At 53.9% G+C, this 27,681-nt stretch overlaps 5 protein-coding genes across 5 annotated transcripts; 3 read left to right on the forward strand and 2 right to left on the reverse strand.

Annotated features, from left to right (window-relative positions):
* Positions 1-1,900: 1,900 nt before the first annotated feature.
* On the reverse strand, positions 1,901-3,506 carry IUM83_16380 (Multidrug/Oligosaccharidyl-lipid/polysaccharide (MOP) Flippase Superfamily; the record flags this gene model as incomplete). The annotated part of the gene is made up of 3 exons (XM_067941258.1): positions 1,901-3,109; positions 3,186-3,299; positions 3,360-3,506. The coding sequence occupies 3 exons, from the start codon at positions 3,504-3,506 to the stop codon at positions 1,901-1,903; spliced, it is 1,470 nt and encodes a 489-aa protein (XP_067798441.1).
* Positions 3,507-6,099: 2,593 nt separating this feature from the next.
* Positions 6,100-9,383, forward strand: IUM83_16381 (uncharacterized protein; the record flags this gene model as incomplete). The annotated part of the gene is made up of 2 exons (XM_067941259.1): positions 6,100-9,215; positions 9,302-9,383. The coding sequence occupies 2 exons, from the start codon at positions 6,100-6,102 to the stop codon at positions 9,381-9,383; spliced, it is 3,198 nt and encodes a 1,065-aa protein (XP_067798442.1).
* A 1,056-nt stretch (positions 9,384-10,439) lies between these two features.
* Positions 10,440-12,560, reverse strand: IUM83_16382 (Ribonuclease III domain; the record flags this gene model as incomplete). Its single annotated transcript, XM_067941260.1, has 3 exons — positions 10,440-10,688; positions 10,755-10,970; positions 11,031-12,560. 3 exons carry the CDS (start codon positions 12,558-12,560, stop codon positions 10,440-10,442), a joined length of 1,995 nt encoding a protein of 664 aa, XP_067798460.1.
* A 1,570-nt stretch (positions 12,561-14,130) lies between these two features.
* Positions 14,131-14,478, forward strand: IUM83_16383 (uncharacterized protein; the record flags this gene model as incomplete). Its single annotated transcript, XM_067941261.1, has 1 exon — positions 14,131-14,478. One exon carries the CDS (start codon positions 14,131-14,133, stop codon positions 14,476-14,478), a length of 348 nt encoding a protein of 115 aa, XP_067798440.1.
* Positions 14,479-14,502: 24 nt separating this feature from the next.
* IUM83_16384 (Integrase, catalytic core protein) lies at positions 14,503-15,747 on the forward strand (the record flags this gene model as incomplete). Its single annotated transcript, XM_067941262.1, has 2 exons — positions 14,503-14,721; positions 14,920-15,747. The coding sequence occupies 2 exons, from the start codon at positions 14,503-14,505 to the stop codon at positions 15,745-15,747; spliced, it is 1,047 nt and encodes a 348-aa protein (XP_067798487.1).
* Positions 15,748-27,681: the final 11,934 nt, after the last annotated feature.

The raw sequence follows: 27,681 nt of genomic DNA on the forward strand, positions 1-27,681 counted from the left end.
ATTGCGTTTGATTTGATTTGAATGCGGTTTTGACGGCTAACTGTTCCCAAAGCCGCACTAAGTGTGCGGTCCGTCGACGGGTATACCTGCGACAACAGCCCATTCTCCTTGGTATTGCGCACTCGTGATATTCGTATCAGTGTAGATTGAACATACACTATGGCAACTCTATAGGACAAAGAATCCATTATGCATTAATCTTTCCTTGGTACTGCTTAGACGAAGTGACGACATTTTGATCGACCAAAACCTGCGGTTAACCATGAGAAAGAGCACCCTCTCGAGTTGCACAGGTGACGAAGAGGGGACAACACCACCTTCGCCTTGCTAACAGCCTCTCAACAACATTCGACGCAGGGGGATGTACGGAACGATCGGATAGCTGCGCACACACGGGGAAATATCAGTCAAATAAGTGATTACCTGGCAGTAAAGATACCTTGGTTGACCGCCGTCTTTTGGCGTTTCAAATATATTATGGATTTCAACTGCAATGAACAATCAATTATGGGAGGTTTATCTCAAATCAAGGAAATCCATTGTGAGCATCAAAATATGGCACATACGGAAACCACTATATATTACAAGGAATCACTATCGAGAATAGATTTCTATCCCGTTCGCTATCATACGAGACCGCAATGAGTTATTACCGTTGTGCGAACGATGCGACAAGGTGAATGTTGCTTGTGGCGGCGAAGTGCAACACCATCGGTGACTTACGGTGATTTGAAGTAATCCATTCGCGTGAATACCGTCCGAAGGGATATGTTCGCGGCTTGATGCGGCTATATTTGTTTCTTCGCCGCGTGTAAATTCTACCACATGGGGCTTTGGCTCGTTTGTTTTCTCCGTGATGGTGCTATCTGGTTACGCCATCAATGCTTGCATTGAACCCGTATTGACCAATGTTTACTTGATCTGTATAAACTAAACTTCACGATCTCGGATGGCCATACATATAGGCAAGAAGTGTTCAAGTATGACCAAATTTTGCCGAAAAACGCGTTAGTGCATACTATTATAGGCATTATCGGGAAGATTTACTAGGGGTGAGCAAAAAAAGCCGACTTGTACCGTGACTCTCGAGTCGAGAGAGCTCACGTGCTGGATCACGCCAGACCATTTTCCAATGTCCAATTTCCCGATCAACACTAGCCCACCCACCGGAAATCACCATGAAGCTCGCCGCCGTGGCAGTAATCGCCTCACTCGTGCTCGTCGGCATCTCCGCTGATGGCTCCACCACCGGCACCGCTACCTGTAGCAGGAATGTATGCTCCAACAAGGACCCTCTCATTTGCGGGTCTTTGGATGCGAACGGATAAGGCAGGTTCTCTACTGTGTCGTATACCGGTCTGCTCGTGAATTCGGGTCGGGCATTTCAATAGAATGCTCAATTTTGATTTTGACTTGCCAGTTGTTAGCGAACGGATCACGGGCGAAGGCGAGCGGATGCGAGCGCGAGATTCGCTCAGTACGACCACTGCAAATGCTGATCGCAGGAGTTAGGGGAATCGCTCACAACCTTAGGCAGAATTAGCATTAAATAAGCGTTGGTTGCCCTTTATGGATTTGATTCCGCCGGAATTACAGCTCACCCGCCAAAGTAGGTGAAAGGCACAATACATATCGATGAGCGTTCGACCACGACGACTGCATTAACAGCAATCCGTCGTGGAGAGGGAAGGTGTTGCAAGAGTGAGGGCGGAAGATAAACTTGCGAAGACGCGGGGGTTTTCTGTCTGCGACTTTCCTTTGATGAGTACTAGCGTGTAGGCAAGGATAGACGATTGGTATCCTTGCAAGATAACGAAAAGCTTTAAAACCCACTTAGTGTCTTCCTCTTCTCTCTCCTCTCCGCCAGGTAGAATTTTTTCATTATGTAGGCTCAATTTCATCACTGCGCCGTACGTTGGCGTGCTTCACTTGCGAGCTGATCCCATTTCCAGTAGCGCAGCATGATGAAAGTTAGTGACAGCCATGTTACTGCGATGCCAAAACCAATTCCCCACCACAGTCCTTCGACCCCCTCACCGCCCGCGAAAGCAAGAATCGCACCGAGCGGGATCCCTCCTCCGTAGTAGCCCAGCACATTTGCGATGGCTGCTGGCTTCTGCTTGCCTGCACCACGGAAGATTCCCTGCATGACAGCGTTGAGGCCATCGGCGACTTCGAGGGGCGACCACATGGCCATGATCTTGGACGCGAGGTCGATGCTCTCGTCGTCGTCCAGGAACAGCTTTGGAATGTAGTCACTGAGGCTGAAGAGCAGCACTGCGAAGGCTACAGAGATTCCAAAAGTGATAGCTAGCGACAAGTTGCATGCCATCTTGGCTTTCTTGGGTTTGTTGGCACCCAGACAATTGCCGACCCGGATGCTGGCAGCGACTGCGACGCCGTAGAACGCCGTGTAGAGAATAATGTTGACGTTCATCAGCACGGCGTGCGTTGCGAGGGCCACGACGCTGTTCGGCAACACACCGGCCAGGATTGCCAGAATTTCAAAGGCCCAGACTTCGACAGCCATCATCACCATGCCCGGCAATCCGATGTGCAAGAAAAGCCCAACGTAGCTCTTAGCCGCCTTGATGTTCCATCCGTGGCCCCACCACTTTCGAAGTTGGTCCGGTCGCCACGCGAAATATGGCACAAGGAGGAGCGTAAGCGAGATGTTACCAAGCGAACGAGCGACTGCGATACCATTGAATCCCATCGATGTGTGGTACGCCAGTCCATAACCAGCAGCGAGGTTAACGAGGTTCCCGATCACTGCGATGGCGACGAGGGGCTTGACGATGTTCTGGGCTTGCATGACCTTCCGGACCAGCTCGTAGAGGAAGAGGAACGGTAGTCCAGGCAGTATCAGCCGGGAGAAGTCCCGCGACAAGTGGGTGATCTCGGCGTCTTGGCCAAGCCAACCGAGAATGGGCTCGGCGAACGAGTTGACCAGGAGCATGGGGACGAGGGTCGTGGTGAGGACGATCACTCCGGTCTGGAAGTAGAGTCCGATCTTGTCGAGTCGTTTGGCACCGTAGGCCTGGGAGCAAAGCGTGTCGAGAGCTGATGCAAGACCCAGGCCTAGTGACTGGGCCGTGACGTTCAACAGCTACAGTACAACCAAAGCCAGCGCGTTAACCACGGCTTAGACATTAGACATGTATCGAGCAGCAATTTAAGTTTACCATGACGGAGATTGTGGCGGCATCCACGTAGTGCTGCGAGTTGGGTCCTTCCATGTTACCGGCCAAAAGAACAGAGACAAATCCCGGGAGGAATTCGAGAACTGTGGTTCCCGTCTGAATTGGAATCGAGTTAAGTTACAGTAGGCCCGAGTGGATTTCATTTCGCCCACCTACCACTGGGAGAATTAGCTTGAGGAGCTCGCGAACTTCCTCCATGAGACGTGGGTCGGGCTCCGCATGCTGGTCCGCATCGACCTGAAGTCCTTCGACGGTCACGAAAGACTCGTTGAACGAGTTTTTGACGATGAGCTGCTCCTCCATCGTAGTGTCTGGGACTGCTTGCGTGCTAGAAATCGGAAGCGATACTGGCAGCTAGCGAAAGGCGCGCGATCTCACAAATATACCTGATCGCGTCAGTGGTACCGTAGACGTAATTTGCAAGATGACGTCGCCAAGCAACTGACGTGAACATCGCGAGTGGTAAACAACCAACCAGAACTCACCGAGCGCAAATCGCATCCGATGCGTCAAGTCGAATGGCAAAGAGGAATTACCTGGTTAAACCAAAATAAAATCAAATGTGGTTGCACGAAATCGCCCGTGTCTCTCCTGCATTGAAATGCCTCGACTTGGCGAGGTGCTTGGAATTGAGTCACTCGGTGCTGTCATTAGCAGCGACCGCTTTGCAGTACTTGCAAATAGCTGGCACCTCGATACCCTTCATCGAGAACCAGCACGGGGAAATAGTCGAACTTCTTCTTGCACGTGCTGCATTTCCGTCGCAGCGTTTGTTTCGTTCTGGAGACGCAAGATGCGCAGTACACTTCGCGTCCTCCCCAATACGCTTGAATGAAGTCACTGTGTAGCACAGCTGTGATCTCTCCGCATAGCGGACAACTGCACGTCATCGACTTGATCGCCGTCTTCTTCGTCGACTTCTCAGCCGCTGATCATCGTTCGCACTCGACACGATGCGCTTCACTGGTTCCAGTTTAAGCGCTTTGCAGACGGAGCTGCACTTGTGGGTAGCGAAGAAGGCCGTCATGCCATCATCGGACAAGTTGTCACAGCCGAACCTGTCGCCATGCTTCGAATGAATCTGCGGATCCGTGAAAATGCATCCGACGCCTTGAAGGTCCACGACCATCAACTCTCTGTACGTCTTTTGCCAGGTGAAGTGGCTGAATGCTTGGGCAGTCTCACATAGATCAAAACCATCAGCAGTGAACATCGACATTGTCGAGCTCAAACCTGCCTCGACAGGGTTCTTGATCTCATACCAACATGTTGAGATCTCATCGCTCCTTTTGCAAAGCAGCTCCGCGTCAAGCGTATTGTCGTGACCTGTTGCGTGTGCTTCAGATTCAATGCCTTCCAGTCGACGTGCTCGTCTGGGCTAAACTGGAGCGAATGACGGACAGCAGTAATATTCGGCGAGTTGTAAACGTCGGTCCAGTTCAGCGTCTCCATCGTAGGAGGAGCAATAATTGCCATGGTCTCCGTAGCTTTTTCTTCGTCCTCGTCACCTTCCAGTAGACGAGGCAAACGCGTAGTTGGTCCATTATCGCGTCTAGAAGCTTACATCGCGGTGCTCCAGTCTGCAATAACGCTTCGCTTCTTGCTCGCCGAAAGTGACGAGCTCGCCGATCAGTTGACAACACTCCCAAAGCGAACTGCATCATTCGCGTTGCTGAAGGTTACGCTTTGGTCTCCCGACCAAAGCGTCACGACTTGTTATGCTGTTGAATTCTCCCCCGAAGTATCTTCACCATCTTGGCTGTGCAGGTCGGTTCAACCTCGATGATTGTGAAATCGACGCCGCGCTTCGCCATTTCTCGCATTTGAGCGCAAATGTCCGGACTTTGCTGGATTTCGCGGAAATACATTATATCGTCCATCATGTCATGAAACTTCGTGCCGTGACACGGTGCGTCAGCAACGAGCACAATGCGTTTTGCTTCCGCCTGGAAAGGCATTTTAAGTGCAGCCGCGAGCCCACCGGGACTATCCTCCGGGTCATCTCCGCCACCAAGCGCATCAAGTGAAGAAATGAAATTCTCCACAACCGTGGCATCAGCTGTCTACGTTTGAGTCTGGATCCGCTTGGCCCCGTCACAAAAATCGCGGTAGGCCACACAGCCGACCCGAATGTAAGCTCGTGGGTGGTCGACTTGAACGTTGTTAATGGTCAAGTTGATTGCAGACTTAGCTTGTGTAATCCATGGAGCCATTGACCCCATGCAGTCCACCACAATCACGAGGTCCAACGCAATTGGTCTCCCAAACTTCCGTCGGATTTCTTTCTCAACGTTGGCGATTTTGCGCTCCATTTCGTTTCGGATCTGGCTGAACCGCTGCATTTGTCCCATCTCGTGTTCCATGGCCGTCAGTCTTCTCTTAAGACCTTCAAGGTCAGCATCAACCGAGTCGTAGTTACCTTCGTGCTTGCACCAGCCAATTTTGCAGCTGAACTTTAAACTTTTCTTCTTGTGATTTCCATTCATTTGTCCCCGCAGGCTCGCCAGCTCTGCTTCCGCTGCGTCAGCTCGAAGTAAGCTCGCTTACTTGGGCCTGGCAGCACTCCCCGTTGACTGTGCGACAGCCGCATTGGTAATTTTCATTGCTTGCAGCTTCTCGCGAAGCATGGCAAGTTCCGCCTCAGCTGCATCCGCTCGAAGCGAGTTTTTCGACTGTTTCCGCGAGAAGAACATTGTTGTCCTCAATAAATTCTGCAGTCTTTGCTGCGTGGAAAATTGAACAATGAAGCAAGCTCCCTTGGTCATATTTCGTCATCGTGTCTTTCCAAGATCCGTTGACGCACATGGGCTTCCAATGACATAGTTGATGATTTTTGTACGGAGCTATTTCAAGAGTAGCCTAGAGTGGGGAGCGCCAGGTTTGACTCGCGTTGCTCATGGCACCTGATAGCCATGACGTGGCCTTGCCGCCTTCGGAGCGCATCTTGTTGTTGCTCGGGCTGGAAAAGTCGTCGATTGCAGAGGATCTGCGCGTCATGGTCGGTGGCCGCTTCCGACTGCCACAACAAGTCCAGCTATCCGAAATTTTGAGTGCGATGCAGTCCACGGTGGCCCTCGTCAATGTTGCGTCGTGGTTTTCGCATCAATTCGACCCCACAGACGACGTGGAGCATTACCTGCAAGACCTCATCCGTATGCACCACTACATCACATCCCACGACCGCCAGCGACCGCTACGTAGTAATCACCTCGGCAGTCTCGAGTCTCCAGGACGAGACAGCGGTTTTGGTACCAGTACCAATGGCAGCACTGTCACCAAGCAACTTATGCACTTTTACGCCTCCTTCGCCGACAGCAGAGACCGCCACCTTCTCACTAAGATCTACCAGACGTTGGGCCTCTCGCGCGCGATCACCTACTGCGTCGTGGCGAAGACCATGTCGTTTAAGTTCCAGAAAGAGTTCCTCGACTTGTTCGCGGAAGACCTGCCGGAGCTGCGCGAATGGATCAACTGGCTGGATGACCTCGACCACGCTGTCCTCGCTACCAGTCGAGCTGACGACGATGAAGTGGACGGCGAGGTAATTTATGACCTGGGTTACGAAAGTGCTGTAAGTTTTGTGAGTAGAGCGATTCGCGAGCACTGCATGATCACGTGGTTGAGCCTGTTGAGGCCCCTGGATACCGCCAAGAGACTTGCTCTCATCGATGCAGTCCACAAGCTCCTCGCCGCGTCAAATAACGGCAACTTCTTGTCCACGACAACCAGTACTTTGAAGAAGCTCGGTCGATTCTACGAAACCACTGGCATTTCTGCAGCCAAGTTGCTGGATCTTGATGTTGCAGTGCGACGGGAGCTGTCGCTGCTGCTGGAAGAGTTCCCGACTATCATATTGATCACTCTTTTTGCGAAGTTTAACAGCGAGAAGATGATGCATTTAGTCGTGAAGCGTGGACTGCCATTCTTCCCGAAAAATGACCTGCTGAGGATGCTGGAAGCTCTCGCCCCTGCGGAGCCAAACGCCATTGAAGTGTTCGTGGCAGCGTTGTTCAGCTTCGGTCGCAAGAAGGTCGACTTCTTGCTCATGTTCCTGACGTTCTCCACGCAGAGCCAACTACGGTTTCTGGACCTGATGGTTGCAACGTCAAATTCTCCTTTGAACACAGAGCCGGCGAAAGAGCAAGACGAAGACCCTGACGACGCGTTTGCAAGTCCGTCGCACTTGCGCGGGAACTATTTCCTGCTGAAGCTCTTCCTGTACGCTCGCCTGAACTCGGCGGACCTCGTGATTCAAAAATTGTCAACACTACCGAGCGAGATGGCTCAGCAACTGATGTATGGCGTAGAAGTTCGCTCTGCTGATGACTTGGTGGTGCTTGGTCGGGGGTTAGAACTCATCCAGCTGCAGTGCTTGCAGCCTTTTCTGCGCTTATTCGTTGCGATTCAGCTTGAATGGCGCGAGACGCTTGTGAAACTAGTCGAAGATATGCCGGGCGAGGAAACGCTGCCCCTCTACGACACGTTACTCAGTCTGCATGCCGCCAACAGCTCCGGTTTAGGTGATGATAAGGTGACTACTGTGCTCCAAATGCTCAACAACCTTGACAGGAAAGACAAAGCACTGCTCTGTCGAGACATCCTCGTAAATCGTCGTGAAACCCAGACTGATGGAGCTGTAGCCTCTTCGTCCTCGACTGAAGTCCACGCTAAGGTCTTGCTGTATCTTTGCGAGAGTGAACTCGCGCGTCACAAGGTGCTTCGCCTTCTCCGTGTCATCCCGTTCGTGGAATATGATCGCTTGCTCTTTTTCCTGCGGACGCAGAGAATGCCTGAGCAAGTCGCTCTGACTCGACTCATGCTGAGCATTCCTTGCGACGCAAACTGTCGTCTCTTAGCGAAGATGTCAGCGTGGCCCACTGAAGCACTCGACGCCTTCTTCCAGGTGCTGTTGATGCTCGCGAAGGTCGAGTACAAAATGTTCGCCAAGTTAATGGGGTCGCAGTACGTGAGCGCTGAGCAGTTGGAGGTATTCATCACGGTGGCAGTGGATATGATGAACCAGGCTTCTAGCCGAGAACTCGTCATCTTCGCTGCTGAATTGCCCGTCCACATCCGAAATCTCTTCTTTGAGATGCTCGTGGATCGACCAGAGAAGGGAGTGCTGCTGCGCATCATCAGCTACTCGGCTCGTATTCCTCCAGAATTGATGCACGAGCTTGTAGCGCTGTTTCACCGAATGTCGTGGGACATCCGCTCGTCTTTCGTCGAGCAGCTTCGAGCCTTGGACGGACCGAACGACGTACAGAATCTTGCAGACGTAGCGACCAACCTCGAAGACAACGAGTCACTGCGGCTACTGGTTTTGCTGTTCAACCCGCTACAAACCACCATTCGAGTGAGCTTAGTTACTCTTTTCCTCAAGCTCACCGTTCGCGAGCGAGCTTTGGCTCTTTCAAGACTGGTGAAGATGCCCAAAAGTTCTGTGAGCGCATTCTGCACAGCGATGTGCAACCCGAGCTGTGAGCCTGTAAGCGCTTCATTCTGCCGCGTCATTGGGTTGGTTGATGATAAGTATCATACACCACTTCTCCGCTTATTGAAAAGCGAGTCGCAGTGGTTCTTCTTGCGTCTGATGGCCGAGTACTGCGACGTCGGTGACAACAGTCAAGACGAGGTTGATGAGCTGTTGAATCGAGTAGCGAAAGTCGTCTGTATGTTCACGGTCGACGAGCACTTCCTAGTATTGCGAGACGTGGTTCGAGAGGCTCTGGCAGACGCGTTGGCTTTGAGCGACATTGCTGGTGTGCTCGCGTTGTTCCCTGATGTAGAAAACCTCCTTGAGTTTCTCCGATACGGCAGCGAGTTTGCGAAGTGCGCACGCTCCAGCTTGCTCTTCCGAGTCCTGTCGAAGTATCAGCAGCCAGAATTCATCTTCGAAATGTGCCGCATATTAGATGTGGACGACGCTTTATTCGCGCTCAAGCGCCTGGACCGAATGTGGCAACTAAGACACGAAGAGCTGGACAACGCAATGAAGCTACTCGCCAATTTGTACGTTCATGTCGTGTCATGTTTTCTCCATTCTCGAGGACACCTAATAATGCTGACGCGTGGTTGTTGTGCGCAGGTTTGCTAAGGGCAACGCACAAGTCAAGGACGACTTCTGTGACCTCATCGTGGGATTCAAAGGCCTATCAGCCGCGCTTGACGGGGCGATAGTGAACGGATCCGTCGACCGCGTGGTCACACCACGCGTGACCGAGGTTGTCCCAGGCAACGAATCAAGTGACACCGATGACGACGAAAGCCCTGACAGTCCACTCCGACTGCCAAGCGCAACACCTCCATCGCATCAACCTGTCCTGCTCACTCGGCATCTACAACGAACCAGACCAAACCAACCATTCCCTCGAAAACGAACCGAGCGGAAGGCCTGGTGGCAAGACCTGGATGACACCTCCTTCCTGCTGTTTCCTAGTGATCACCTGAGTGATATATCATCGCCGGAAAGCCAGCAAGCGCAAGACTCGCCAATAAAGTCACCGAAAACGCTTCCTCCTGTGTTCATTCTCACTGAACAACCACACACAACCAGAAGCAGCGAAGACCCTGATGATACCTCCTCGCTCGAAACACTTCCCCAGATCGAGACAGCGCCGTCGATTCCACGCAGCACCAGTAAGCAGCAAATACCAACCCGGCGCACAAACACGAATCGCGAGTCCGAGGCTGGAATCAGCGACTCTCGCATCAATGTCCCGCTTTGTCGATCCGAGTCGGCACCAGCCACATTAACCTTCGAGCCCGAGAGTCTGTGGAACAAGCAAAAACGATTGCGCGGTGTGGCTGCAGCACTGGACAGCCCGCTTGAATTCCACGTCGGCCGGGACAAAGGTGCTGACTTCCTCCAGAAGCAGCGCGAGCGCGTCTTCCAGGAGAAGGGGGCGTCACGCATCCGTCACGCCAGGACACCGACCGCGCAAGCTCATGTCATGGAGGCTCGAGTGAATCGAGCGCTGGGCATGCGCCAGCTGACGGTGCACGCTGCCTTGTCTCCGCTCGCTCGCCCTGACCCTCACACGGTAGATAACGCAGTAGTGGTGCTAGCAAAGGCAGCCCAGCTTCGCGAATGCGCCCCACAAGGCTTTATCACGGAGCCTCCCACGCGAGGCATACCCCCAATGAGGCACCATATACGAACGCTACCAACCCGCTCAGCAACCCCAGCAACGACAGCACCTACTTCTTCACCGCCACCAAAACTCAGCAAAGAGCTCAGCTGCGAGCTTCTTGCTCCGTGGTGATGCGCGTGTCGATGTTTGACCACGTGTAGTGGAGCGGTAGCCGTAGCTGCGTGATCCGAGTTCCGTCCCGCGCGTTCCTACTGGACGACACAATGGCGTGAAACTGGCAAATGTCGTGCAGCAGCATTCGGAAGAAGCTGTCCCGCATGGCCAACGTCAGCGTGCTAGTCGAGACCTCCCACTTGCGGAACTGAAGCTCGTCCACACACGGCTCCAAATCCTGTTAAAACGCAGCAATTTGCGCGCGACACGCTTCTGTCTTGCGCTGGGCGAACAGAACCACGACCTCTTCGAGACAGAAGAGGAATCGGCGGTGGAGGAAGCGCTCCAGGTTGCGAGTTATGCAGCCAGCCGTGGCGGCGAAGCCCTTCGCTGACTTTTTCTTCTTGGGTTTACGCTTGCGCTGGGTCTGCGACTCCGAAGTGGCTTCACTATGGTTGCGTTGTGCTTCTTGTTCCTTGTTGAGCGTCTCGAACAGATCCTCCAGCGTGTTGGAGTCGCACTGTCGAAGCAAAAAACTCGATTTGAGTTTCCTCTCACGCGCCAATGCTGCTTCCGTTACCGGTCTCTCCCCACACGCGTGCAAGTCGTCACACGTTTTGCTGTTCATGAAGACCCGCGCCTCCCCCACAGACCGCATCATGGCCACGAGTGGCTCCCTCTCGGGAATCTTCAACGCCCGCAATGCGGAGGCGCCGAACTCGCTTTGACTAGCGAACGCTGCGTCATAAAGAGCAGTGCAAATGGCGTTTACCAGCATATTGCTGCGTCGGTTCGCTGTGGTAGACGTCGTAGCAACGGCGCTGTGGAAGCCCACGAACGCACGCAGAGTGTTCGCACGTCCGTGCTCCTCTTGCATTCGTCGAGCAGCCACTTCCTCTTCCCTGTCAGCCTCGTCCTCTGCATCCACCATCGCTTCTACGATCCCCAACGACGCAGCACACACCGCGAGGTGCGCCACCGAGAGTACCATCTGCCGCTGTCGCGTGAGTCTCGCCGGCGTGGCCATCGCCGCCTTCTTGGTCTGCTTGTGCGCCCCCAACTCCACGTGCGGCAGCACCAGCGACAGACTCATCCGCTCCGAGAGCACGGCCATGCCGTAGATCTTGAACACCTCGAAGATCTCGCTCGACGTGCGCAGAACATGCTGCTCGTCCAGCTGCAGCATAGCCAGCCGAACACGCCGATCAACCGTCAACGTCTTCTCCTCGTCCACCACCTCGTCCAGTCGATCTCTGGTTGTCATCTTCTCGGCAGCTGCAAAGTAGTGGTGCCTCCCCTCCACTCTCGTCTGCGCAGCCCTCTCGTACTCCTCAATGAGGTCCGCGTCCGCGCGTTGCTCCTCCTGCTGCTCGTTGAACACGTCGTGCTCGAAGACGCCGTCGCGCACCAGCAACTCGCCCGTGGCCTCGTCCAGCTGCTCCTGCGGCAGACACGCGAACGGATTGAAGGCCACTGTTAACGGACCTTTGGCCGTCAGCATGGCCTCTCCCTTCTCCTCGGCAGCTCGAGTCCTCTCGGCGAAGTGCAAGTGCAGCATGGTGGCCACCAGTGTATCCAAATGGGCGCGGTAATTGGTGGGATCTGATATCAACTTCAACTTGGACGGTTGCTCGTGCAACTTAAGCACCAGCTCGCCCACCACGGCCTCCACCACGTCCGCGCGCTGCTTCTGTTTGAGTCTGGCGCCGACCGCAGCGCCGTCTTCTGTGCGCCGCACGGCGGCGTAGCCCATGGCGTCGTACACTCGCGCCAAGTTGCAGTTGGTCACCACCGCCAGCCTTAAGTTGCGGAACACGCGCGCGCTCAGCGGCGCGCGGTGGAACTGCGACAGCAGACAGCGGCCCACCAGCTCGCCCACCACGGCGTCGACCAGCCACTCGAACACGTCGGCCAGCACCGTGGCGCCCGCGCGGCTCTGCAGCGCCTGGAAGTGGGCCACCGCCTCGGCCGACGAGCCGGCGCCGCCCGCCTCGTCGCGGCGCGTCTTCGCGCGCTTCACGCGCACCTCCACGTCGCTCTCGGAGAAGGAGCGGCGGCGGTGCGAGCGACCATGCGCCGCTGCTGCTGGTCCTCGGCGCTTCCGGCTCATGATTAGGGAGTGCCCATTTTATGGGATTGACAACCCATTTACTGAAGCGTACTGATTTATTAGAGGATATGATTCTATAAAATGATACAATTCAGTTTCTAGATCCATTTCCAAGAACTTTTTTTTTTGCCTTCATACGCCTCTCTACAGTAGGTTTCGTCACTTAAACCTGTGAGGCGAAACTGGCACCTCCCACAGTAAGCAACTCCGTGACATTGCCACTGGAGCCGCCGCTCAGGATATCGTGAGTGAAGTCCAAAACTTGCGTCACGCGAGTGTACAACCCAGGTATCTCGCCGCAAAATTCTCCGCCCGAACTCACGATTCCAACTAGCGCTCCAGGGGCCCACCGGAGTCTCCAACGCAAGCGTCTTTGCCGTCGCCAACTCCCGCGCACATGATAGAATCGGACGGCATGGTGTAATTGACTCCAACTCATCAGGAATGATCTCGACGTCAACTTGCCGAAGCGTCTCACTGAAGTTTTGATTGCACACCTTACGAGACATCGACGGCAGGAGTTCTACATGTTAGCAGTAGATTGGGCCGTTGATGCCAGTGTCATCCCAGTTAGATACCAATGGATGAAAAGGAGCGCTAGTTGTGAGTGGTTGTGACTATGAGAGAGAAGGATGGATCCGAGAAAGTCTCTGAGGAGATCTCTGGGAGGGATCCTGGCCATCGTTGGTCCTCTCTTGCTCGATGAGCGAGCCGAAGTAGTCACTGAGTACCGAAAGGGGGTTTTCGCCTGCGGGCTTTCCCCGATGCAACACAACTTGACCTCACTCACTTTTGAATTCCCAACCTGAAGCTCAAGTGGCCAACCACCTCCTACTCTAAGTTGCTGCGTCCAGACCCCAAGCTCGACTCTGGTGCCGACGAGACCCGAGTTCTCGTACACCTGTCCCCACCCAAGCACTGTAGCCATCGTGCCGGGTTGGTTGTCCGATCCGTCGGCCGCGCAAAGCTTAATTGGTTGATGCCTTGCCGGTGTCTCGAGCTTGAGCATCGCCACGTCATGCGTGTACCACGTCGAATTGTAGGGCGGATGGCGAAAAGCCTCGACAACCCGAATCTGTTCGGTTTTTCGTAGGTTATGAGCCCAACACGTGGTTTACGGGCATCTTCTACTGGACTTGGCGAGCTTTTGTACGCGTAGTCAAGGCAAGTCGTGTCGACGCTAGTGGGGATGGTAGCGAACTTAGCTGGTCAGAACCCATCTGGTGGTGGGGAGAGTCTGCCGGTGGTTGGCCAGAATACCCAATCGGCTGGGCAACCTCCACCGAACCAACAACAACAACAAGTAGTGAATGGTGGAGCGAGGACCCGGCCCAAGTGTGGTTCGAAGCCGCCGAAGTACACCGCAGACGGAGGCTTCGACCTGTATCGTGCTCAAATCGAAGGCTACCTCATCCAGCACGAGTGCTGGGATGGGATTGGTGGCACCGCTGCTGCTAATCCAAATGACCCTCAATGGACAGAGCGGAATTAATTTGCTCGTTATGCGCTGCTGTTTGGCATGTTGCCCAACGACTCGAAGAAAATATGCAGAATGGCTACAGCGCGCGAAATGTGGAATTCGTTTGAACGAGACAAGACAAAACGTGCCTACGCCAGTGAGATTCGTCTACGGCGCGACCTGTATGCAGCTAAGTTTACTGTTGGCGAGGACATGGAGAAATACCTCGAGCGATTAGAAGATATGAGGCGCCAACTAGCTAACATGAATGCGGCCATCAGCGATGCTGATATGGTGAATGTTATTCTTCAGGGAGTTGTGGACTCGCATCGAAATGTCGTTCGCATGTTCAATAGGAACAGCAACGGCGGGGTTACCCCGGACCTGGCTACGGTAGTGAATGTTCTTCTTGGCGAAGCTGAGGCGGATAAAGCATGCGCCGCCGAGGCAGCGCACTAGGAAACTGTGAAAGTTACGAAGGTGATGGCCCAGCACCCCGTCCCGCAGAATCCAAAGAAGAAGGTCAAGAAGAATAGTGGTAAGAAGGTGAGCAAGGAAACTCGGAAGTGTTTCTTTTGCAAAAACAAAGGCCACCTGCGAGCCGACTGCTTCGGATGGAAGGCACTACAAGAGAAGAAAGGCAGTGAATCTGAGAAGAGGGGAGATGGCAATATTGGCAAAGTCGCAACCCCGATGAAGTTGGTATGGGCCGGACAGCTCGGAGACTCAAAGAACCCACCGGTACCTATCCGAATGATGAACAGTCAACATGTGACTCCACCCGTGGCCGCTTCAGTGAACGATTGGATGTTAGATGGTGGTGCTGGTGCCCATGTCTGCGTGAATGGAGGATCGTTCGTGAGCTTAGTGAAAGATACCCTACTGACTCTCGACTGACAGGGAGGCTTGGACACGAACGAACTGTCGGTATGGGTTCGGCTGGAAATCCAACCTGGCAAGTACCTCGATCTGCAGGGTGTCCGCTATGCACCGAACGGAGCGGTGAACTTGATTAGCCAACGTCTGCTGGAGAAGACACGCTGGAAGCCGTCGTACTTCGGCACATACAACGAGCAGTTGCGCTGCAAGTATTTCGACAAGGACGGTATTCGCCTGGTGTTTACGAAGAAGGATGATGGTTTCTACTGGACGAAGGCTAGTCCTGTGCTGCAGACTTCTATGATGGTTGCTAGGTCTATCGAGACGCTGGAAGACAACATCGTGATGAAGTGGCATCTGAAACTTGCGCATCTGAATGAAGAGGCTATGAAGAAAATGGTGCGGGATGGGTTGGCAGATGGGATGGATGGAATGACCATGGACAACTTCAAGAAGACACCCCTCAAGTGTATGGCCTGTGAGGAAGCAAAAGCAAAGCGGATGGCGTTCAAGAGGCAAGTAGGCAAGCGGGCTTCTGAGTGTGGAGCACGTCTGATGTCTGATGTCTGTTATGTTGGAATCGTGACTCCTGGAAGAGCCAAGTACTTCCAACTTGTTCAAGATGAAGCGTCTCGCTACAAATGGGTTTTCTTACTGAACAAGAAGAGTGAAGCTGCTGAAAATGTGATCGTTTTGGTTCGCCAACTTGAGAAGGATTACAAAGTAAACCTCTTTTCGTGTGATCAAGGAGGCGAGTTTTTGAATCATATGCTGGCTACATTCTTCCGCGAGCATGGGATTCGGTTGCTGACGATCAATGCATACACCCCCGAGGAAATTGCTTGGTAGAAAAGCTGAATGGCAAGCTGCTTAGCAAGGTTCGGGCAATCCGTGATGCGGCAAATCTGCCAGCATGTCTGTGGGGTGATGTAGTGGGTCTAACTTGACTCACTACTTTAGCTTACACGTTGCGCAACGTGTATGAGGAAGCGTAAGTACTTAGTAATTACTTAGGTTAATTATATTTGAATACACAAATATAAGTTAACTTTAGACAAGACTCCAAGTAGCTAGTTTGAGGTAAAATGAGAACTGTATTGTTTGTAAATTGATCTTCCTCTAAAATCTGCTAAAAACTGTTTATCATCTATAAAAGGGTTGGCAGCGGCTGGCTGTCAGAGCCCCGCTAATATGCATGTCTCTGATTGGTAGAAAGATGCTGCTTTCTACCAATAGGATCTTTTGGGTATGTGTGGACCACTCACTGTGGTGGTCCACTTCAATGTATCCATCGGTGTGTCTTACACCAATGTGAGGAAGTATCCATAACGTTTAACAGATAACCTATCTGTTAAATTCACAAGTGGCTTGCAGCCACTTGTACGTGTAACCCCGTTACACCATCCCCCCTTAAGGTTAGACGCGCGGGGTCCCCGCACGTCAATCTTTGGAATTGACCATTCGTCAATTCTCCGCGTTTGGAGAAGAAATCCGCGCTCATTCAACGATGAGCGCGCCTCAGAAGAAGTCCGCTAAGTCGATGGGGAGTCATCTCTCCATCGACGACTACTTCGAACGCCAGAAGGCGAAGTACGGTGACGTCGTCGACTTCGACGACGACGATGAAGACATGGAGGGCGAGGAGGACTCGCCCTCAAAGCGTAAAGACTCAGTGTCGAGCGAATCGCTCGACCCTCACGCCAAGAACGTTCGCCCGCGTGAAGGGGACGAATCGGACGCTTCGAGTTCGAAGCGTTCGCGAACTGAGAGCGATACCCCACTCGCTTCAGCTGGGGCTCTCAGTACTCCGCGCGCTGCTGCTGCAGCGCGTGATGTTAAAGCTCAAGGCTCTCCGCGCGCTGCGCCTGCAGCGCGATCCGGATGCCGTCCGCATCCGAGATTGCGGACCGGTTTGGGAACTCGGTACCTCCGAATGAGGTACCGCTGTACGTATGCAGCGCCATCAAAGATGACGCTGTGGCTGCCGAGCTGCACTTTGATGCGGAAACGCATCAAAGGCGCGATTACTACATCGGACTCTTTCATGAGCTCCGATGGTTTCAAAGCAAGAAGACCTCTTCTCGCAGCAAAGTGCCCGAGTGGCAGGCACTTTGTCAAAGCTGGAACGCCTTTGTTGAGAACTTCAACAAGAGGCCGAGTGCTACCGTGATCGGATTAAGCAAGCGCGTGATCGCTTCGAGACGTACTCGAAGCGTGGAAAGCTGGAGCAACTTCATGTTGCTGCTGAGGAGGCAAATGTGCCGTGCGCTGTGCCCGAGGGCTTTCAGTGCACGAAGTGCTTCCCAGGTGCGGTCCGCTTGAGCGACCGCGACCTGAACGGGTACACGTCGTTCCGTGTGCCCGAAAGTCTCAAGAGCTCCGTGCTAAGTTCTTAGCACGTGAGGGTTCGGGCGCTAGCGATGATCGCAGCGCTCGTGTTACTCCGCTGCGCCAGCGCGTACTGCTCTTCGTACGCCCTCATCATTTCCGGAACGTCCTCCAGCAAGACGTTCCGCGGCTCCAATGTATCTCGGTGGGGAGGAAATCCTCTCCAACGAATACGAAAACGAGCCCCTTGAGGGTTCGTTTTCGGGATACTATGGCCAACAATCCGCTCAACAATCCAGCGGGTTGAGCCGCGGGTGTCACGGATCGGCGGTGGCGGGGTGGGAACACGCCCCGGGTATGATCAGCCCCGGGTTGATCAGTATGCGCCTCTCCACGACCGGGTGACCGTCGTGGAGCGTCTGCAGGGCGCTGAGTTCGCCGCCCTAAAACAGGAGCTGGCGAACCAGAAGGCCCAAGTCGCGGCGGTCTCGCAGACCGCCTCGAATATCCAGGTCGAGTTGGGGACCCAGATGAAGGGGTTGCTCCAGCGCGTCCGCGCGCTGGAGGAGAGGTTGCTCGTCGCCGAGGCCAAGTCCTCCGCTTCTGCCTCGGCTCCTGCCGAGGCTTCGGGTCAGCCGAGCTAGATGGCTCGTGCTGCCGGTATGGCTTCAGCCGTCCGACGTAAAAGGTCGGATGGAGGCGCATGCTAGACGGTATGTCTAGCGTGTATGCGTTGCCGTGCCGTGCCAACACAGTGAACGGCCCGATGAAGCGCGGAGCAAGCTTGCTTGCTCCGAAATCCGAAACTGCATGTCTAGGCAGGTTTTGTGTAGCTAACAAAACTAATGAACCAACTTTAAATTCATTTGTGTTGCCTCTGCCCGCATTGTCTGCGTTCAGCTTCTGTTGATCAACAGAAGCTGCTATTGTGTCTTGGACAAACCGAATCACGGCTTGTCTTTTGGTGATGAAACTGATTGCATCCGAGCTGAAGTCATTCAGCTCGCTCTCCGCTAGAGGCCCGGCCTCTGCGTGGTTCTTTGCGGTGTCTGCGCCCTGCGCAGACCCGTGGTCCTTGTTCCTTGTGGAGTCTGTGCTCTGCACAGACTCGTTTTCCTTGTTCTGGGGGTCAGCGCACTGCGCTGACCCTTGGTTCTTCCTGCCAAGGTCTGCGCCCCGCGCAGACCTGGTTGTCGTGTTCCTTGTTGTCGCGGCTGACACTGTGCAGGTGTCAGCGGCTTTTTGCGACTGCTGTGATGCAGTCGTAGATCCTCCCCCACTTAAAGTGGGAGCCATCACTCCGAGTAAACTCGGTAGACGTGGATGCCGCATGGCATTCACGTAGAACGGTGTATGCCCGGTCGAGGCATGCACTGAGTTATTGATGGCAAACTCTGCCATCGATAAGCACTCGCTCCAGTATTGGAACGAGTGAGCGTAGCTCTTCAACATATCGACGAGCACGCGATTCACGCGCTCGGTTTGACCGTCCGTCTGCGGATGATCCGCAGTCGACATGGAAAGCTGGCTCCCAAGAAGTGTAAACACTTCTTGCCACAGGTGCGCTGTGAAGCGCGGGTCTCTGTCCGACACGATGTCGGACGGCATGCCATGGTGTTTGAACACCATGTCGACGAGCAGACGGGCCGTCTGCTTCGCGGTCACCTCTGCTGGCACCGCAGCAAGATGGTACATCTTGCTGAAACGGTCTACAAAGACCACAACACCGGTGTTCCCTCCGCTGTCCGGGGGAAGACCAAAGATGAAGTCCAAAGACATGGACTTCCAGCACTCCGACGGAGTCGGTAGTGATTGCAGTGGAGCCTGCGCGAATGGCGCAGGCTTTACGCGTTGGCATATCTCGCAAGCACGGATGTACTTGCGCACCCACTTATACTGGTGGTGCCAGTAGAAGTCGCGCGTGAGAAGGACGTAAGTCTTCTCACGTCCGAGATGTCCCGCAGTCGGGGCATCATGATACTCGTACATGATCCTGAGTCGCAGGTCATGGTCATTTGGCACGACAACGCGATCCGCGTTGTCGTCGACTGCGTTGTAGAGTAGCAGTCCTTCGTGCACACGAAAGCGGTGTGCACGCGCTCGAAGGTGCTTGGGCAGCTTCTGACGGGACTTGTCAGAAGGCGCTGTGCCATAGGCCAGCAGGAGTTTCGTGTCCGCGTCGTGCGCGTACGCGGCCTTCACATCATCCAACAGAGATGATGTGGGTTTGCTCGATCGCATGGCGTCAATGGCATTGACGTCAACAGCTTCTGCATAGTCCGGCCGACGTGATAACGCGTCGGCCACCACGTTCAATCTTCCGGGTTTGTATTCGACCCGGAAGTTATACTCCGCAAAGAATGAGAGCCATCTCGCCATTCTTTGTGAAATGTGTGGCGACTTCACTGCGGTGCGCAGTGAAGCATGGTCGGTGTAGACCACAAATGGTCTACTCCCAAGCAAGTACACTCGGAACTTTGCGAGTGCATACTTCATGGCAAGGAGTTCCTTGTCATGCACCGGATAGTTGCGCTCAGCTGGCTTCAGCTGACGCGATTGGTAGTAGACGACACGATCACGGCTCTCGTGATCGTGCTGCATTAACGCGCATCCGATCGCGAAATCGGATGCGTCACACACTACGTGAAATGGGCGATCTTGGTCGGCCACTGCCAGGATCGGCGCCTCAGTCAAGCCCCGCTTGACTGCATCGAATGCCTTTTGGCAATCGGGTGTCCAATTCCACACAGCTTCTTTCTTAAGAAGTTGTGACAGCGGGCGGATCTTGCCCGCGTAATCCTCCACGTACTTGCACAAGTACGTGGCCAAGGAACTGCCTCAGTTCCTTGACACTTGAAGGCGTTGGCCATTCATTTATCACTCTGACCTTTTCCGGGTCAGGGCGAACACCATTCTTCCCTACGAGACACCCGAGGACGGGTATCTCGCTCGCCCCGAAGATACACTTCTTCAGGTTCGCGTAGAGCTTATGCTTTCGCATAAGCTCAAGTAGCTTCCGGAGATGCACCCTGTGCATCTCTACGTCGTCTTCCGTCCACAGCCCGGCTGTGGATGAATACATCATCGAAGTAGCTCGGTGCGAAGTCGCGCACCGAGCGCAACAAGTGCGTCACGCACCTGTTGAAAGTCGCAGGGCGTTCTTGAGCCCCTGTGGCATTACTAGCCATTCCCAGAGCATGCCGCTTGGCGTGCTCACTGCCGTGAGAGGGATATCGCTCTCACGCATTAGGATTTGATAAAATCCATCTCGCAAGTCGAGAGCACTGTAAACGGTGCTCCCGGCCATCGAATCGATGATAACATCTTTTCGTGGTATCGGCGTCTGCGCCGGTACCGTCGCATCGTTCAGCTTGTTGTAGGCATGAACGATGCGCCATCCGCCCTGTGGCTTCTTGACACAGAACGTCGGAGCACTGTGCGGGGACTTTGATTCCCGCACTTGTCCTGCTTTACGACGACTTTCAAAGAAGTCGTCGATCGCTTTCACTTGCTCTCGCGGCAGTGGCCACTGCCGCGTGACACAGTACTTCGTGCCCGGCACGAGATCAATCTCGTGCTGAATGCCCTTATCCTGCGGAAGCTCCGCAGGAATGTCTTCCGGGAGTACGTCTTTGTACTCCCTCAACAATTCGTAATAGGGACTCGACTTCAGCGAGTCCCAACCTTGTTCCTCGAAGCGCTCTCGCTTCGTCTTCGCACTGAGAGTGTCTTCACTCTCAGCGGTACTTCCCATGAAGAGCTGCCTCAGCTCTTCGCTCTCGCTCGCCGTTCTTTCGCTGTCCGAAAGAACGCAGACTTGCTCGATGCGTCCATCGTGCAAGTCGCGCGTGAAGCGCTTCCAGCTCATGGCTGGAAGCGAAGTCAACTCCGACGCCCTCGTCGGAGGATTAGCGAGCTCCATTTCCTGATACTGGAATCCAGTATCGGTACGCGTCAAGACGTTCAGCGTCTCAACGCCCGGCGTCACCGCCGCAGTCTGCCCAGCAGACTGCTCTTGTCGCGTCTCGGTCCCGGACCGAGACTTGCGCAGCGTTTTCCGCTTGCGCCGTCTTCTTGTTGTGCGGAGCCCGGCTCCGCACAGTTGTTCTTCTTGTCCAGGCCCGGCCGTGGACAGTCGTTCGCCGGCGGACCCTGTCCGCGGGCGCGCGGTATCAAGCCCGGCTTGACCGCATTTTCCTTCGTGCAGCCCGGCTGCACGGTAATGTGTCCCTTCGCCGGCAGACCCTGTCTGCGGGCGCGCGATATCAAGCCCGGCTTGATCGCATGGCGCTTCGTCGTGCAGCCCGGCTGCACGACAGCATGCAAATTGCGTCAGTGCGGTGCGTTTGCAACCGTCCGCACTGTTTGCAGCGTCAACTCCCGGAGTTGGCACGCCTTTGTCACCTCGACGCCATTCATTGGCGGAGCCCCTCATGACCGAGGGTGCGTCGGCTCCCGGAGCCGACGCGTCGTTGTCGACCTGACCGCTTCGGGTCAGGGACTGTCCCTTACACGCTTGAACGTGGGTGTTGGTTCCCGGAACCAACACATCTTTTTCTTCCGACGTCGGCAGCATTGCCGACGTGGGTCTCACTTGTGCGCGCCCTCGCGCACTTCTTGGGCACTCCGGGACAGCAGCATAAAGCGCTGTCTCGACTGGTGAGCCGCGCGCACCAGCAGGTGCGCGCGCTGCGGTAACAGGGCCATCGCTCTCTGTTCCGCTATCGCGTCCGAAGCGCACGAGCGTGCGTTTCTTCCAGTCTATCACCGGATCATGCCGTGCAAGCCACGGCATGCCCATTACTACGTCGAATTTATCGTCCAGGTCCAGGACGATAAAGTGTTCGACAAACACTCGTTGTTTGTACGAGAAGCGCACGTTCACGACGCGCTTCTCGGTCTTCACGATGGCACCTGTTGCCAGTCGTACCTCCACAAGACTTCGAGGTGTATCTACCTCCTCGAAGTCAAGTCTTGACAGGCTTCGTAGTCGAACAAAGTTGCTCGACGCGCCTGAGTCTACCAATGCTCGAAGAGAGTCACTCGCTCTCTTCGAGTAAACCTTCAAGATGACTAGGTTTGGCCTGTCATCTTGTTTCTTGCAGTGAGAGCTGGTCTCACTGGGGGCTGCAGTCCTCAGTGTCGCGTGCCCGATGTCGGCACGCGCGACTGCATTACCAGTAGGGCGCCCCGCGCCTACTGGATGTTCGCGTTTTTTGTTGGTCCGCGGCGATGCCTAGCATCGCCACGACGGCCACCTCCAGGGGGCATGGGAGCTGTGCACTCCCGTGCAAAGTGACCGATCCTTCCGCAACGGAAGCATCGCACGTTACCTCCCTGCTGCTGGTAACCAGCAGTTGTTGCGCTCGAGAGGTCCATTGGTTCCGGACCTCCCGTCCTCGCTACCGGGCGTGGTTGCGGCCTCGGCACGTTCACATGCAGTTTAGCCTGCCGCAGGCTAAACTCTTCTTGCATGGCAAGAGTGATCGCAGCTTCGAGAGTACTCGGGTACTCTCGGAAGAGATAGGTCTTCACAGGCCCATCTCTAAGTCCTTTCATGAACGTGACGACCTTGGTCGCCTCGTCAATCGGGTTAGTCACGATATTTGATACCAAATATCGTGCGCGCTGCGCGTAAGCATGGACGTCATGCTTACCCTGCTGAAGGTCGAGGAACTCCGCCCTCGACCGGAACTCGTTTTGCGGGGGCTCAAACGCTTGTTTGAGCTCCTCTTTGAACACTTCGTACGTGCTGAAGCACGTAGGATCGGAGAGTCGGCGTCCATACGCCCAACTCCTTGCGCGTCCGCCAAGGCAGGACATGGCGAACGCGACCTTCGACAGCGGGTCGACGATGCGTCGAGCCGCTATGGCTGTGTCGAGTTCGACAAGCCATCGGAGGAGAGGCTCGCCCTCTCTTCCCACGTAATTGCTTACGCTCAACTTTAATGGTTGAGCACGCGGTGTCGTCCCTGACGACGCCGTCACTAGAAGCAGCGTCACGCTGCTCCTTCATGATGAATCCCAGAGCAACACCATGTTGCTCCGTCGGCGATAGCGTACGCAGCATTGTAGCTATCGCCGCTTCTCCAATGACTGTTGACAGTCGTTGGAGGGCCTCCCACTCTGGGTCAGACAGGTGGGGGCAGTCAGCGCGTGCAACATGCGTTGCAGGCGTGTTGGAGCTCTCCATGGGCACCTCCGTGCTCATGTGGTTCTCGGCTCCGCGTTCGTACACCGCGTACGAACGTCAAGCAGTCGGTCGTTGGACGGACTACAACGTGCTACCAGGTGTAGTGGGTCTACTTTGGCTCACTTCTTTAGCTTACACGTTGCGCAACGTGTATGAGGAAGCGTAAGTACTTAGTAATTACTTAGGTTAATTATATTTGAATACACAAATATAAGTTAACTTTAGACAAGACTCCAAGTAGCTAGTTTGAGGTAAAATGAGAACTGTATTGTTTGTAAATTGATCTTCCTCTAAAATCTGCTAAAAACTGTTTATCATCTATAAAAGGGTTGGCAGCGGCTGGCTGTCAGAGCCCCGCTAATATGCATGTCTCTGATTGGTAGAAAGATGCTGCTTTCTACCAATAGGATCTTTTGGGTATGTGTGGACCACTCACTGTGGTGGTCCACTTCAATGTATCCATCGGTGTGTCTTACACCAATGTGAGGAAGTATCCATAACGTTTAACAGATAACCTATCTGTTAAATTCACAAGTGGCTTGCAGCCACTTGTACGTGTAACCCCGTTACAGGTGAGATCCTCCATTACGTCGTGCACGTAGATAATATGAGCGTGACGAAGGCCTTGAAGAACTCGACGCCATTTGAGAAGTTGTGGAACAAGAAGCCTGACATAAAGGACTTGAAAGTCTGTGGCTGTGTGGCATAATACCATGTGCCGAAGCAAAAACAAGTCATCAAATTGGAAATGCGAGCCAAGCCCGCCTTGTTTCTGGGTATGGCAGAGTCAACACTGGGTTATCGCTTGTTAGATCTTGAAACTGGGGAGATTCTTCAACGTAGATCGGTCACCTTCCGTGAAGATGTAGCCGTGGGCGGAGATTATGTGGAGCGATTGTTGGCGAAGCAGTATTACGGGAAAGTCACTACGGTGCCCAGCGAGATCCCGTATGTGCTCATGCCGGTCACTCGTGTAGCAATCTCAGATTGTCCGACGGAAGAAAGCACGATGCTGAAAGCGAACATCGAAGCGGAAGCTGAAAGCCTGGGATCTGAAATCCGTGACATTGAGGACGATGAGAGCGTAAGTAGCAGTGACGAAAGTGACTGGGATGTCGTTGAACTGTCAGAAGCTGATGAGAGTCATGGTGGAGCATGTGGTGCTACTGAGCAACGTGTAAATTTTCTTCTGGAGCAGGTTTGAATGTGGAAGCCCAGCGAGGTGCCAAGTGCAGTGGGAGTACAACCACAAGTGTGCCACAAGTTGCTGGCTCGAATTCAGTACCAGTCTCCGGACAAGGGCGAAGTGTTGCAACCAGTGGGAGCGCGGCTCCAAGCGCCCCCAGCGCAGCGAACATTGCTAGTGCGGGTCGTCGGGCAAGTCCTAGTGTGCGTGCCACGACAAGTGGAGGATCCAACCGCACAAGTAGAAACTCTACTGCACCTCCAACGACTGGCCCACGCCGATCTGGACGCCAACGCCGAGCAAACAGTTGGTACAACCCAAACACTTGGGTGATGGCGGTGACGTTGATGCAGTGCATGTTGATCGGTGTCGTCAATGACATTTTGAATCCAACGACACGGGAGGAAGCTTTGAAGTCGGAGCGAAGGCTGGCAACAGGCTATGGACGCTGAATATGAAGCACTGATAATGAACGAAACCTGGGAACTTGTGCCTTGCCCTCCATGCAGAAAAGGCCGACGTAAGCCTAACATATTGACTTCAGTGTGGGTGTTAGTAGCTAATCGGAATGAGAAAGGAGAAGTGGAAAGACTGAAGGCGAGACTTGCTATCCGAGGATTTTTGCAAAAGTTTGGCATTGACTACTTGGCGACCTACTCTTCTGTAACGCGAATTGAGTCCGTGCGGCTCATATTGCTGATAGCTATGTTCTCGATGTTTGAGTGCCGCCACGTTGACTTTGTGACGGCGTTTCTCAACGGAGAGCGGGTCAACGTCGTGGTTTACATGGAGTAACCCGAGGGGTATGAAGACGGAACCGATCGAGTCTGCCGACTTCGCAGAGGGCTTTGCGGCCTGAAACAAGCCTCGAAGATCTGGAACGACACCTTGCATAAGGTGTTGATCAAACCCGGCTTCGTGCAGTGTACCTATGATGCAGGTGTATACTGGAGACGCCGTGCAGGACGTGTAGTGTTTCTCACTGTATATGTTGATGACATTGTGCTCGCTGGAGTGACCAGCGACATCGACAAGGTTGTTGCAGAGCTCGTAGCTCAGTTCAAGCTGAAGGACCTCGGTCGAGTGCGACACCTGCTTGGCATGGAAGTAAACTACAAACCTGGGGAAATGTATGCTTATCACAGACAGCGTATATTGAACGTATTGCTGAAAAGTTTGGCCTGGGATCGGCGAAGCCTGTTCGTTCGCCGCAGTTTCACCATGAAAGGATGAGCAAACTTGAGACGGATGAAGCCAAGATTAACGATTCGAAGCTGCCCTACAGGGAGATTGTTGGCTCCCTCCAGTACCTGGTAGTGTGCACTCGTCCAGACTTGGCAAATGCTGTGAGAACCCTTGGACGTTATACGAGCGCGTATACCGTAGAGAACTACCGTGCCGCACAGCGAGTAGTGCGCTATGCACTGGCGACGAAGAAGATGGGATTGGTGTACCGATTTACGCCTGGGTTCCCAGCAATGGACGCATTCTGTGACGCTGATCACCAATCGTGTCCGGACACAAGCCGCTCGGTGACAGGCTACATATTGCGTCTGCATGGCAACATGTGGATGTGGAAAAATCATGGTCAACGGCGTGTGACGGAAGATACTTGCAGCTCAGAGCTGGTCGCCTGCTGCGAATGCAGCAAGATGGTGGTGTGTGTAACGGGGTTACACGCACAAGTGGCTACAAGCCACTTGTGATTTTAACAGATAAGATATCTGTTAAAAGTTTTAGATACTTCCTCTCCTTGGTGTAAGTAACACCAATGGATACATTGAAGTGGGCCACCACATGGAGTGGTCCACACATACCCAAAGATCCTATTGGTAGAAAGCTGCATCTTTCTACCAATTCGAGACGTGCATATTGGCGGGGCTCTGACAGCCAGCCGCTGTCAACCCTTTTATAGATGATAAACAGTTTTTAGCAGATTTTAGAGGAAGATCAATTTACAAGCAATACAGTTCTCATTTTACCTTAAACTGGCTACTTGGTGTTTTATTTGATTTGTATTATACTTGTGGACTCAAGTATAATGAATTCAAGTCATTAATAAACCCCTACGCTTCCTCATACACGTAGCGCGACGTGTAAGCTAAAGAAGTGAGCCAAAGTAGACCCACTACACCTGGTAGCACTTTGTAGTCCGCCCAACGACCGACTACGTGACTTTCGTACAGGGTGTACGAACGCGGAGCCGAGAACCACATGAGCACGGAGGTGCCCATGGAGAGCTCCAACACGCCTGCAACGCATGTTGCAAGCGCTGACTGCCTCCACCTGTCGGATCCAGAGTGGGAAGCCCTTCAACGACTGTCAACAGGCATTGGAGAAGCGGCGATAGCTACAATGCTGCGTACGCTATCGCCGGCAGAGCAACATGGTGTTGCTCTAGGATTCATCATGAAGGAGCAGCGTGATGCTGCTTCCTCAGTGACGGCGTCGTCGGGGACGACACCGCGTGCTCAATCACTAAAATTGAGCGGAAGCAATTACGTAGGAAGAGAGGGTGAGCCTCTATTCCGATGGCTTGTCGAACTCGACACAGCCATTGCGGCTCGACGTATCGTCGACCCGTTGTCAACGGTTGCGTTCGCCATGTCATGTCTTGGCGGACGAGCGAGGAGTTGGGCGTATGGACGCCGGCTCTCCGATCCTACGTGCTTTAGCACGTACGAGATATTCAAAGAGGAGCTCAGACAAGCGTTTGAGCCCCCCCCCCAAAAAAAAAAAAATGAGTTCCGGTCGAGGGCGGAATTCCTCGACCTGCAGCAGGGTAAGCATGACGTCCATGCTTACGCGCAGCGTGCACGGTACTTGGTCTCGAACATCGTGACCAACCCGATAGACGTGGCGACTAAGGTCGTCACGTTCATGAAGGGACTGAGAGATGGGCCTGTGAAGACCTATCTCTTCCGAGAGTACCCGAGTACTCTCGAAGCTGCAATTACCCTTGTCATGCAAGAAGAGTTTAGCCTGCGGCAGGCTAAACCGCATGCGAACGTGCCGAGGTCGCAACCGCGTCCGGTAGTGAGCACGGGAGGTCCGGAACCAATGGACCTCTCGAATG

This window comes from Phytophthora cinnamomi (genome assembly GCF_018691715.1).
Source record: "Phytophthora cinnamomi strain GKB4 chromosome Unknown Contig9, whole genome shotgun sequence".
NCBI classification, from domain to species: Eukaryota; Oomycota; class Peronosporomycetes; order Peronosporales; family Peronosporaceae; genus Phytophthora; species Phytophthora cinnamomi.